Source organism: Sporobolomyces koalae, assembly GCF_050403365.1.
Source record: "Sporobolomyces koalae JCM15063 DNA, S_koalae_JCM15063T_v1_ctg26, whole genome shotgun sequence".
Classification (NCBI taxonomy): Eukaryota; Fungi; Basidiomycota; class Microbotryomycetes; order Sporidiobolales; family Sporidiobolaceae; genus Sporobolomyces; species Sporobolomyces koalae.
Window position 1 is genome coordinate 150374 of NW_027481745.1, and position 12038 is coordinate 162411.

Genomic DNA, 12038 nt, shown 5'->3' on the forward strand with positions numbered 1-12038 from the left:
TCCGAAGTGCGCGCCCCGCTTAACTTCTCACTCGCACCCGCCGCGCGATGGACTCGGACCTGAGTCACCTCCAATGGCGCGCGCCCGAGTACCTGCTCTCGCTGCCGACTGGCGCACTCACGACAAGCGAGATCGCGCTCGACTACTTCACCTTGTCGCCCTTCTTCGACAAGCACTCGACCAACAACCAGCTCCGCATGCAACTCATGTTCTCCCGAGGCGGCATCGAAGGCGTCAACGAACAGGAAGAGCTCAGGTTTGCTGCCCATTGAACCTTCCTCGCAACTACTCGCAGCTCCTGACGCACATTACAGGCGCTTTGTCGGGACCGAGTATGTCGTCGCACAGCAAGAGTCGCAACCTCCCAACCTGTACATCATTCTCAAACGCAACCGAACTTCGCCCACCGCGAGTGAGTCTGTTCTTAACCGGCAAAACTCCCTCCCTCTCTGATCATGAGTGGGTTTGAGCAGCGACCGTCATGTCTGTCTATCATATCCTCAACGCAAACGTGTACCAAGCACCGACGATCTACACGGTCCTGAATGAACGCATCGTGAGCGCTCCTCTCGGCTTCTGAAAACGACCTGTGAATTGACCTTCCGTCGCTTCGGGTCTTATCCCTGCCAGTTGACGACGCTGCATGCGCTCGAAGAATCCGTGCAACAGCTCGTGCGCTTCAAACCGAAATGGACCCCTGAACAACTGTACCACTGGAACATTGCGCCTCCTCCACCTTCGACGACGATCAAACAGAGTCTCGAAGCGCAAGCCGAAGCCGACCTTGCAGCAGCGCAGGAAGGAGACGACGAACCAGATCGTAAACGCATGAAACTCGATGACAACGACACCCCGAATCCCGATCGCACTGATGACCCAACCAGCGATCCGACGTTGACGCAAGAGAGGCAAGGCGACGAATTCAACCCATTGTTGTTCAAGGCGTTGCAAGGTTTGGCGAGGAAAATGCACCACGAAGAGCAGGCCGAACAAGCTTGAAAACTCGCTCCCAACCCGGGAGAAAGCGTTACATCTGCTGTCTCAACCGGTTGAGACTTTACACGCCTCGCATCAGATTTGATGCTCAAGATCTCCCGCGCTCGCTTGGCCAACTCTTTGCGTGCTCATCAAGCTCGACACTATCAAGCGTGTTAATTGGACTATCGGGCGAAACAGGGTGCTGAGATACGCATGCAGTCGCGGTACCCTTAAGCGATACCCGTGCCCCAGGTCGGACAACCGCAGGATCTGTCCCCAAAGAAGGAGCTACTGCTATCGTCAGTACGCTCAAGATGGGTTCGGCAACTGTTGATTTTTGACCTTTCCACGTTGTCATCCTATGTTTGCAAAGTCTACATTCTTTTGCAAAGCGTGCTTACTAGCGCTTGTCGCTCTGATGGCAATCAATGGCTTTGTACGGAATCTTTGAGAGAAAGGTACACTACAGTATACTGGTCGGACGCAGCAACAAGACCTCAACACGTGAGTCGAATTGAATTTGAGTTCTTGTTTGTTTTCAGTTGCAGCTGTTGCAGATCATCACTCGTTCCGAGCCGCGGTCCGACGTCCGGTCTTCGATCGACTTTGCAAATTTGCTTCGCTTTGTACTGTATTCCGTTGCTTCCCTTTCCGAAACGAGTACCATCGACAAAGTTTCTCGCGAAACGTCGGCGAATTCGAGACACACGAAGAGCGGGGTTTTTTCGGCACGAGACTTTGTCTCACACGCGCGCGACGAGCTGCCTTGATCACTTTTTCCCGTACTCGTTCCTCTGTCTCGCTCTCTCGCTCTCGGTTCAGCAAAGATGGCTTCGACGACAACGAGCAATGGTACTGGAGTCGGCATGGTCAAGAAGCCGAAATCGTACCCGTTCTGGCTCGGAGGTGAATCCTTTACACTTCGGTCTTGTCGCGGTTTACGAGACAAACTCTTCTCTCTCGCAAGAGCTGACGCAAATTCTATGTGTGTGTGTTCTGCTAGGTGCCGCCGCTAGTTGGGCAGCTGTGTGTACCCGTGGGTTTTCTTGCTTCGCTCCCGTGAACTTCAAGTTACGAAATGTTGACCACAATCTCGCCTATGACAGACCCTCTCGATTTGGCCAAAGTGTGAGCAGGCAATGCTCTTTCAAAGCAGAGAACCTCGATGATGTTGGGATCCTGACCTTGCTCGGGTTCTTTCGTTTGATTCTCCTCTTGATAGCCGGATGCAAACAGGCAAGAACAGTGGCATGCTCCACACCTTGACGAGCAGTATCAAGAAGGATGGTACATTTCGAATTCTAAACTCGATCCCATTGTCCTCTTCGTTCGATGCTGATCTCGTCGCACTTGGTGTCATAATGCAGGTATCCGCCGAGGAGCCTACGCAGGATTGTCGGCCTCGATCTTGCGTCAAATGACCTACTCGTTGACTCGATTCGGAATCTACGATGAACTGAAGAAACGGTTCACTCAACCGGGAGAGACGAGTTTGCCCGCATGGAAAATGGCACTCGCCGCGAGTGTCGCTGGTGGAATTGGAGGGATTGCGGGTAATCCGGCAGATGTCGTGTTGGTGAGGATGACGGCCGATGCTGCGAAACCGATTGAACAACGTCTTGGGTACAAACACTGGTGCGTGACGAAACTCAAATGATCGCTCTCGTACCCCTTGCCTGACGCAGATTTTGCGGTTCTTGTAGCTTCGATGGTGTCCTGAGGATTGTCAAGGAGGAAGGTGGATCGGCTTTGTTCCGAGGTGCGGGACCGAACGTCGCCCGAGCAGTTTTGATGAACGCTTCTCAGCTCGCAACGTACGTCTCTCCCCTGTTCCCTCTCTTGATCTTTGTAAAGCTTCTGACTGTTATTTTCGTTACACTTGTAGGTACGATGTTTTCAAGAACATGATCCTCTCGTTCGACTTGATGAAGGATGGACTCGGGCTGCACTTCACTTCGTCCTTCCTTGCCGTCAGTCTCCACCTCGAACGAGCTCTCGCGAAGAATTGAACTTGACGTTTCTCTGTGCGTATTCAGGGAACTGTCGCAACGACAATATGCGCACCTTTCGATGTGATCAAATCTCGGGTAAGGGGAAACATATCTCATCTCTACAATTTCAAAGGAACTGAACGGTTTGTAATCGCCCTTGACAGATAATGAACGCATCCTCCTCGGCGTCGGTCTCGTCGGTCATTTCAAACTCGTTCAAGAACGAAGGCATGACTTGGTTGTTCCGAGGATGGACCCCGGCCTGGATCCGACTTAGTCCCAACACGATCATCATCTTGCAAGTCCAATCTGCCACACGAAGAGACCGTGCATCTACGGATCCGGGCTGACTTTTCGGTTCTTGAGAAAAACAGCATGACCCTTGAACAGATGAAAAAGGGTATCGATTACCTTCGGGGGTCGGACTCGGACTAAAGGCGTATACGCTCTGGCGACTTGATTATGGATTAGTGGGATCATACGGCACGGATATGGCATGAACTCGAGGAGGACATGGGAAGATCGCCACCTCGGTTCGGGTCGAACACATTACCATACACTTCACCTTTCAAACTCTGCCGCCCCTTGTCGTCTCGTGAGCACAGACAGAATGTTGCAAGCTTGTTGTACTGCTTCTCTCTGTCATCCCGCTCTTTTCACTTCCTTATTTCTTCCATCCAAACTATAGACTTGATTCCATCATACCCTCAATCAATAGACTTCTTTGATATTCATGTCCGAGCGGGAACGAACCAGAGTCATGAGGGGAGAAAGAGACAGTAACGTCTGTAGCTGACTCCAATATTAATCGCGCTACCTCGGTGCTAGACTCGCATAAGCATGGAGGTGAGCTGCTACATCCTCTCCGATTGAGCTTGTACGATCGCGAGCGGTCGAACCGAGATCCTCGTCGAACCATCCTGCTCGCTCGTTTCGCGTTTTATTACAGCGTGATATCGAGAACCCTGCGCACTCCAACCGAGCATGCGAACATGGTTCACCTTTTGGTGAGAACCGGCCATCAGGTTCCGCCTGTCGCACAGCCGGACCGCTCTGAGACGGGCACGGGCGAGCCCCAAGATGAGGGAGACTTGGGCCGTCGTCAGCGAAGGCAGAAATAGCATCCGCGCGCTCTCCGCCAATTCTGTGCCCCGCTGGAGAAGGCCAGGCCACTTTCTGCTATCCCCAGTGCCAATCTGGTCGCCAGTAGACCCCCAAAAGTTGTCACGACACCCCTGGAGAGACGAAAGGGACGTGAGTAAGAGAGAAAAATGTTAAAAAGCTCGACGCGCACTCACATTAACGTCATTACGACTCCCCAGACAATGGTAATACCTCCGAGCCCTGTATACAGAGACGTTGAGCTACAGGTGCGGTGATGTAAGGGAGAGAACTGACAGTATGAAGGCCGGCATCGCTTCAAGAAAAGATTCGCGGGCACTTCACAGAAGCAGTAACTGCGTTCGAAAACTGGTCAGTCTAGTATGACGGAGCAGCGAGAGAGGACACGACTTGCGTGATAAAGAAGCAAGAGAGGGCCAAGTTGTACTGCGCCGACGACATCTTGAGATCTTTCTCGAGCCCGTTCAACCTTGCATTGCCGATATTTGATCGATCCATGAACGATAGGAGATACAGGAGTGCGAGAATGGGCATGATACGGCGATCGATCTGGAGAAAGCAGATCAGATTCAGACGTTCACGGTGGCACAAAGGGGAAATTAGAAAAGACTGGTGGCGGACAAACTCACCTTGCGGTAGAGCTTCTTCTCCTCTTCAGGAGTGAATACTCGGGCAGGACGACGAATGACCCCATCGGGCAGAGCCTCGTCAGCATAGCCAGCGTGTTCAAGGTGGGCGCTTTGGCCTTTAAAGATGTCCTCCATCGGGTAGGCTGTTTTCTCGTCCATTGCGTTCGTTCGTTGCAGGCTGGAAGAATAAATCTGGGGTACAGGGCAGATACAAGAGGAAGAGATAAGGGTCGGAAAGGGAGAACCCGGATGAGCAGAGAATGATCGAGAGCCCTTTCGCAGAGGAGAAATTCGACCGATTCCTCAATGCGGCTCATGGCATGCACGCCCAGTTTTCCTCAGCGGCGCTCCATTCGAGTCTCGTCACATTGGCTGTGTAGAGCGGCGTGTGATTTGAGCGTATTGGGCGCACGGACCAAAGCTCCTTGAAGAGCGGCCTCATCGCAACTTTCTGCCAACTGAGCCTCTTTACCGATACGTCGCTCGCACACGTCTGCCAGGAAGGACGAGAGAGTGAAGAGAAGAGACTCCTACAAGCCCTCCGCTAGCCCCGCCTAAGTGGTGCACGTATTTTCGAGCGTAGTTGCCGACCGACTCTGGCAGCTCCTCGCTCGCAAGCAGATCAGGAGCATCAAGCACGTGTGAGACTGACGTTTGCGGTCTGCTTGCTGCGCACACCGCTACCTCGCTTGCCTGCTGACGCTTCTTGCAATAGCAGCACAGCCTCAGCCACAAGCCCTCCGCCATTGACAGCGATCAACTTGACGACAGTCGCGAGCGAGCTCACCATGTCTCCGCCTCCGCCGCCCCCATACGCTGCGAGCTCGACGCCCTCAGCGGGTAGGCTTGCCGCACTGTCCAGAGCCGCTGTCTTCGCTGACTCCAACCGCGTTGCGCGTCGCGACAGGTCTTCGTGTCCCTTGCTCTACCACTGAAGGACTGCCGTCGCTCAATCTGACAGGACAAGCACCTTTCAAAGACCTTGATGGTAGTGGTGTCTTTGTCGCGAGCGCTCTGCTTGAAGGCGGGAAATCGGCAAGTTGATGGTCTTTCTTTTCGCATCGAGCCGCCTCGAGCTGACGAGCATAGCGAACTGGTTTAGATCCACCCATGCAAAGTGACGAGGGGAAGATGTATGATTTCGTACGGAGGCGGCGAGCACGAGCACTACGTGAGTTCTCGCCAGAAACCTAGCCGACTCCGTCTGAAGCAAGACTTCCGTCTCGCCTGGACGCGGACTCCGTCAGCCGAGTCTCGAGATTGCACTGACATTCTCGAGCACTGGGACAGGGTCGCTATGACATTTTGCCCCTTACGAGCGAGATGGAATGGGTTCCCGCCTCTTACGGAGAGGCGAGTCGCAATGTGCTCGGGGTTGCTTCGCAGGGTCACTCACTGAGCTCATATCTGTATCCAGATTCCGAAAGGTCGTCGAGCGGTTGAAGGAGTAAGCAGTGTTCACTTCGATTCGATTTGCGCACGGATGTCCGGCTGAACATCGAGTCCCCTGCCTTGCTGCTTAGGGATTCGAAGAGAGTGGCGACCACCTATTCCATGCCACCTTTTCAATCGACGGGATCACTGTGCCGGGCAAAACGGGAAAGCACCTGGTGCGTCAGCAGACTCTAGAGCACGCTGTCAGGGTGCCAGTGCTCCATGAGCTGACCCGACGATCGCACGCAGCATGGTGCCAACTTTCCTTGGAATGGCGGCGAACGCGTCGAAGAGGGGGGTTACATGATTCTGTGTTGGAAGTAAACGCGATCTGTGCTGTTGTCTGTACCCTTATGCCGTTTCTCTCTCGACTGGTTCGATTTATAAAGCTTTCTTCGACCCAAATCAGTGCAGCTCGAATGCGCGAGGGGCTACAGAGCGCGAGAAGAATATCGAGATCAGCGACTTGGTCGACTGCTTCACTGACCAAGGTCAAATGGGGCACAGTCGCAGACGCGCGTCGGCCACTCGTTCGCTTTCTTGGCCCATCTCGATCGTTATTCTCGCTCACCTCGCCTAGGCCAAGCACAGCAGTGAAACACTCGTCTGAAGGACGCAGTACTCCTAGCGTTTCACTTGGGATCTCAGTGCACAGCAGACTCAAGGTCCGCCTCGACAGACCCAAACCGCAACACTCCTCCAACGCTTCGGCCGTACGCAGTGGTCAAGCACCCGGTGCTAGATTCGGATAAGCATGGAGGTGAGCTGCTGCATCCTCTCCGATTGACCTTGGGCGATCGCGAGCGGTCGAACCGAGATGAGGGTTCGCACCTCCGACCTCGGACACTCGCCATCACTTGTCGAGCGAATCTGCTCGCTCGCTTCGCGTTCGATCACAGAGTGGTCTCGGGGAGCCTACGCGCGCCAACCGAGCCTGCGAACATGGCTCACCATTGGTGAAGACCGGGAATCGGGTTCCGCCTGTTGCAGAGCTCGACCGGTCTGAGACGGGTACGGGCAAGCCCCAAGCCGACTGAGATTTGCATCGTCGTCGGCGAGGTCAGATACAGCGTCAGCGCGCTCCGCCAATTATGTGCCCCGCTTGGAGAAAGTCCAGGTTGAACGACGGGTTCCGTCCGCCAAAACGCTCGAGGCTTGCTGTACCAGAGGCATATGCCACTTGCTAGTGCTGTGGACAACCCCAGCCAGCGTTTCTTGAACATGACAACCGCAAGCCCCTTCCGTAGCTCTGGCCGAACGGTACGCTGATTTGTTGCCTCCTCCACCCTTCAAACAGGCTATTCTCGATTTTTCCCAGCCCCTTGATGTGACTCTCCTCGATCAAGTCGCTCAGGTTTTCCTGACGGGCTCAGGAGCGCAGGTACGATTTCGAACTTCAGTTTAGTCTTGCAGGCACCTGCAGAGCTGACCTCGTTCCGTTTTATTCGCATTTCAGCAACAACAAGCGCAAACTGCCCTCACCCAATTCCAAGATCACCCTGATGCGTGGCAGCGAGTTCCAGAAATCCTGGAAAGGTCGTCCAACACGCAGACCAAATATGTCGCGTTGCAGATCATGGACAAGCTCATCAAGACGCGATGGAAGGTCTTGCCCGACGAGCAGCGCACTGGTATTCGGAATTTCGTCGTCGGCGTGATTGTCAAGAGCTCAGAGGACGACCAGACCATGAAGCGAGAGAAGAGTTACTTGAACAAGCTGAATCTGATCCTTGTTCAAATTCTCAAGCAAGAGTGGTACGCCAAGCATTCGCCCTAGATGATTGGGCTTGTCCGCATGACGCGCTGACCGCGACTGCATCCAATACAGGCCTCATAACTGGCCCACCTTCATTCCCGAAATCGTCACGTCCTCGCAAGCGAACCTGTCCATCTGCGAGAACAACATGGTCATCCTAAAACTGCTGTCGGAGGAGATCTTCGAATTCTCCGCGGAACAGATGACAACAGCCAAGACGAAGGCCCTCAAAGCTCAGATCGTTAGTGTTGCCCTTTTACCGATCGCAATCGACGTCTTGGTTGACTGACCCTCGCCACTTCTTTACTCGCGGCTCAGTGCCAAGAATTTGCAGAAGTGTTCTCACTCTGCGTCGAAGTGCTCGAAAAGGCGGACAAGGCTTCGCTCATCAAAGTAACGCTCGAAGCCATGCTGCGCTTCCTGAACTGGATTCCGCTTGGTTACATCTTTGAGACACCTGTGATTGACCACCTCATCACTCGCGTGCGTGTTCTATTTCAGCGCTCGACAGCTCCGTCTTGCTGATGTGCTCCGCGTTGAACAGTTCCTCGAAGTGCCCGAGTTCCGCAATGTCACTCTCAAGTGCTTGTCCGAGATCGGCGGTCTTTCGATTGGCCCCGAGTACAACCAAAAGTTCATCATTCTATTCAATATGGTCATGACGAAGGTCAATACCATGATTCCGCCTTCGACCGACATCGCTGGCGTCTATGAGTCGTCTTCTGATGCCGACCAGGAGCTTGTTCTCAACCTTGCCCTATTCTTGACCAACTTCCTTTCGGCCCACGTCACGATTCTCGAAACCCCTCAACACCGCGACGTCCTCCTTAACGCGCACTTGTACCTTATCAAAATTTCGCAAGTGGAGGAACGGGAGATCTTCAAGATCTGCTTGGAGTACTGGGCAAAGCTTGTTGCCGACCTGTACGACGAGATGCAAAAGTTCCCTATGGGTGGCGACTTGGCGTCGAACCCTCTGCTCAACCTGAGCTTGGCGGGAGGATCGGCAGGTTTCGGAGGTGGAGTCGGCGCGAATGGACAGCAAGGTCGACGAAAGATCTATACCGAAGTTTTGAGCAACTTGCGGCTGGTCATGGTCGAAAGGATGGCCAAGCCTGAAGAGGTAAGGAACAAGCGCAAAAAGTCCTCTGCTTTAATCATTCGTGACGAGCCACTGACGCTTATCCCGTGTATTGTTAGGTTCTGATCGTTGAGAACGACGAGGGCGAAATTGTGCGCGAATTCTTGAAGGAAATCGATACGATCGTGCTGTACAAGAGCATGAGGGAAGTTCTGGTGTACTTGACTCACTTGGACGTTGTCGACACCGAGATGATCAGTAAGCCTAGCGTCTGCTTCCTTGCATATCAGCTACTCTGCTCATCTGCTGCTAAACTCCATCGCAGTGACCGAGAAATTGTCAAAGCAAGTCGACGGATCAGAGTGGTCGTGGGCCAATCTCAACACCCTCTGCTGGGCGATCGGTTCGATCTCGGGTGCAATGAACGAAGAAACTGAGAAGCGATTCTTGGTCACCGTGATCAAAGGTACAAAATCCTCGAACTGCTAAAATCCTCAAATATACACGATGCTGACTTGATCGTTGCAGATCTTCTTGGTCTCACCGAGATGAAGCGAGGCAAGGACAACAAGGCCGTCGTGGCGTCAAACATCATGTACATCGTCGGCCAGTACCCCCGCTTCCTCAAGGCGCACTGGAAATTCCTCAAGACTGTCGTCAACAAGCTGTTCGAGTTTGCGCACGAGACGCATGAGGGTGTGCAAGACATGGCTTGCGACACTTTCATCAAGATCGCCCAGAAGTGAGCGCCTGGTTTTCCCTATTATGGAGGGGCATATTGCTGACGTGGCAATTCCTCAGGTGTCGTCGTCACTTCGTCATGCAGCAATCAGGAGAGCAAGAACCATTTGTCGACGAAATCCTTCGAAACCTGCAGCGCATCACCTGCGATCTTTCGCCGGCCCAGATCCATACCTTCTATGAAGCCGTCGGTTACATGATCTCTGCCCAGCCAAACAAGCCTCAGCAAGAGCTGCTCATTTCCAACCTGATGGCTGCACCCAATGCTGCCGTAAGAAGCATTTTATTTGCACCCGTTTCCACAGAATCTTGCTGATTCCGTACGCACCTGTCGCTTTCCACAGTGGGACCAACTGATGGCGCAAGCTGCTCAGTCTGGTACTGAAATCCTCTCGAACCCCGAGAACATCAAGATTCTTTCGAATATCCTGAAGACCAACACCGCCGCCTGCTCGTCCATCGGCACCTTTTTCCTGCCGCAGCTCGCCCGCATCTACATGGACCTCCTTGGCCTCTACACTGCCGTTAGCGGCATCATCTCAGCGACGACAGCCGAACAAGGCTTGATTGCCACCAAGACACCCAAAGTCCGTGGACTGCGCACGATCAAGAAGGAGATCCTAAAACTCGTCGGCGAGACGTATATCCGCAAGGCCGAGGATCTCGAAGGCGTCAACCGAGACCTGATCCCGCCTCTTCTGGAAGCAATTCTCGGCGACTACAAGCAGAACATCCCGGCGGCACGAGACGCAGAGGTTCTCAGTACAATGGTCACGATCGTGTCGAGATTAGGGGTGAGTCGTCGTCTTCAACGCCTGACACAGCACCCAGGGCTGACCTGCGACCGATTTATTCCCAAACAGCCGCTCATGACCGACAAGATTCCGGCGGTCTTGGACGCCGTGTTCGAGTGTACTCTCTCGATGATCAATCAGGATCTGACCGAATTCCCCGAGTGAGCTCAATTTTTCCTTTGCCGCATCCATGCGTGCCATAGTCGACTAACGAAGAGTGCTGGTACAGGCACCGTGTCGCCTTCTTCAAACTCCTCCGCGTGATCAACATCAACTGCTTCGACGCCCTGCTCACGATCCCGGCACCGCAATTCAAGCTTGTCATGGATTCAGTGGTGTGGGCTACGAAGCATACGATGCGGGATATCGGAGATCTTGGTCTCACGTGCGTTCCCCTCCCTTGCGTCGTATTGCGCAGTCGTCTGATCTCACTCTGTCAATCAGGATCTGCGTCGAGCTGATCGACAATGTTGTTGCGGCGGGCCCCAACACGTCGAACGGGTTCTTCCAAGCCTACTATCTCCCTCTCCTGTCGGACATGTTCTTTGTCCTTACCGATGCCGACCACAAGAGCGGTCAGTGCTCTTGAGCTTAAGAGTAGAATAGTGTTAGCACGGTACTGACGCGATTGTTTTCGCTCCAGGGTTCAAATCGACCGCTCTCGTACTTGCACGCCTTTTCCGCCTCGTCGAGACTGGCGACATCCAAGTTCCTCTCGACCCCTCCGTCACCTCTGCTCCCGGAAACGCTGCGTTTGTTGCCGAGCACTCTGCGAATCTCCTCAAACAAGCTTTCCCTCATCTCCAAATGTGCGTCGCCTTCACTTCGTTCGTACCGCTCGTCGCCTTGCTCACACATATCTCTTACAGGTCTTCTATCGCCGCGTTCGTCACCGCTCTGCGGGAGCAATACGGCGACTTTAACAAGTTCCGCATCACGCTGCGAGATTTCCTCAGTGAGTCTCTCCCAAACGGCTATGAGGCTTCAGCTTTTGATCATCCTCTAACTTTCGTATCCTTGTCTAGTCTCGCTGCGAGAGTTCCAGGGAGAAGAAGCTTCCGACATCTTTGCCGAAGAGAAGGAGGAGGAGCAGAAGAAGCAGAAAGAGGAGGACCAGAAGCGAGCGGCGGCCGTTCCAGGAATGCGTAAGCTCTCCTCTCAAATAATCTGACAATACTCAAGCCTGGAGACTGACTCGGGGTCGACTTACTCGCAAATACAGTCAAGCCCTCCGAGGCAATGGCAGGCGACGACGAAGAGCTATAAGCCAGTCTCTCCGATGTTTTTTTCCCTCTTTACACGCCCATTTGCTCTTTACTCCCTTGTCTCGCGAGACGTACATACCCTTTCCTTGATTGCTCTCGCGATTCGATACTGCGATTCTGTCCCGTGATCGGTCTTCTCGCTTTTGAAACTACAATGTAAACAACATCGTTCCCAATCTCACTCGTCAGCTTGTACCTGAATTGCTTCAAGAAGCTGTCGGTCTGAACGCGTGGCCATTCTGGCTTT

At 53.5% G+C, this 12038-nt stretch overlaps 4 protein-coding genes across 4 annotated transcripts; 3 read left to right on the forward strand and 1 right to left on the reverse strand.

The window, feature by feature from the left end:
- Window positions 1-47: 47 nt before the first annotated feature.
- Window positions 48-999, forward strand: MED6 (mediator complex subunit MED6; the record flags this gene model as incomplete). The annotated part of the gene is made up of 4 exons (XM_076679758.1): window positions 48-256; window positions 315-412; window positions 474-556; window positions 631-999. The coding sequence occupies 4 exons, from the start codon at window positions 48-50 to the stop codon at window positions 997-999; spliced, it is 759 nt and encodes a 252-aa protein (XP_076533158.1).
- Window positions 1000-1805: 806 nt separating this feature from the next.
- JCM15063_005383 (uncharacterized protein) lies at window positions 1806-3404 on the forward strand (the record flags this gene model as incomplete). Its single annotated transcript, XM_076679759.1, has 10 exons — window positions 1806-1884; window positions 1982-2014; window positions 2085-2106; window positions 2201-2265; window positions 2346-2613; window positions 2682-2792; window positions 2864-2948; window positions 3015-3065; window positions 3134-3267; window positions 3344-3404. 10 exons carry the CDS (start codon window positions 1806-1808, stop codon window positions 3402-3404), a joined length of 909 nt encoding a protein of 302 aa, XP_076533159.1.
- Window positions 3405-4071: 667 nt separating this feature from the next.
- On the reverse strand, window positions 4072-4879 carry JCM15063_005384 (uncharacterized protein; the record flags this gene model as incomplete). Its single annotated transcript, XM_076679760.1, has 5 exons — window positions 4072-4204; window positions 4268-4313; window positions 4368-4426; window positions 4486-4640; window positions 4721-4879. The coding sequence occupies 5 exons, from the start codon at window positions 4877-4879 to the stop codon at window positions 4072-4074; spliced, it is 552 nt and encodes a 183-aa protein (XP_076533160.1).
- Window positions 4880-7327: 2448 nt separating this feature from the next.
- On the forward strand, window positions 7328-11792 carry CRM1 (exportin CRM1; the record flags this gene model as incomplete). Its single annotated transcript, XM_076679761.1, has 18 exons — window positions 7328-7340; window positions 7402-7535; window positions 7611-7909; window positions 7983-8151; window positions 8229-8393; window positions 8455-9033; window positions 9111-9249; window positions 9317-9457; window positions 9520-9733; window positions 9793-10003; window positions 10077-10526; window positions 10596-10687; window positions 10756-10911; window positions 10971-11101; window positions 11170-11335; window positions 11396-11481; window positions 11552-11671; window positions 11749-11792. 18 exons carry the CDS (start codon window positions 7328-7330, stop codon window positions 11790-11792), a joined length of 3309 nt encoding a protein of 1102 aa, XP_076533161.1.
- Between the last annotated feature and the right edge of the window lie 246 nt (window positions 11793-12038).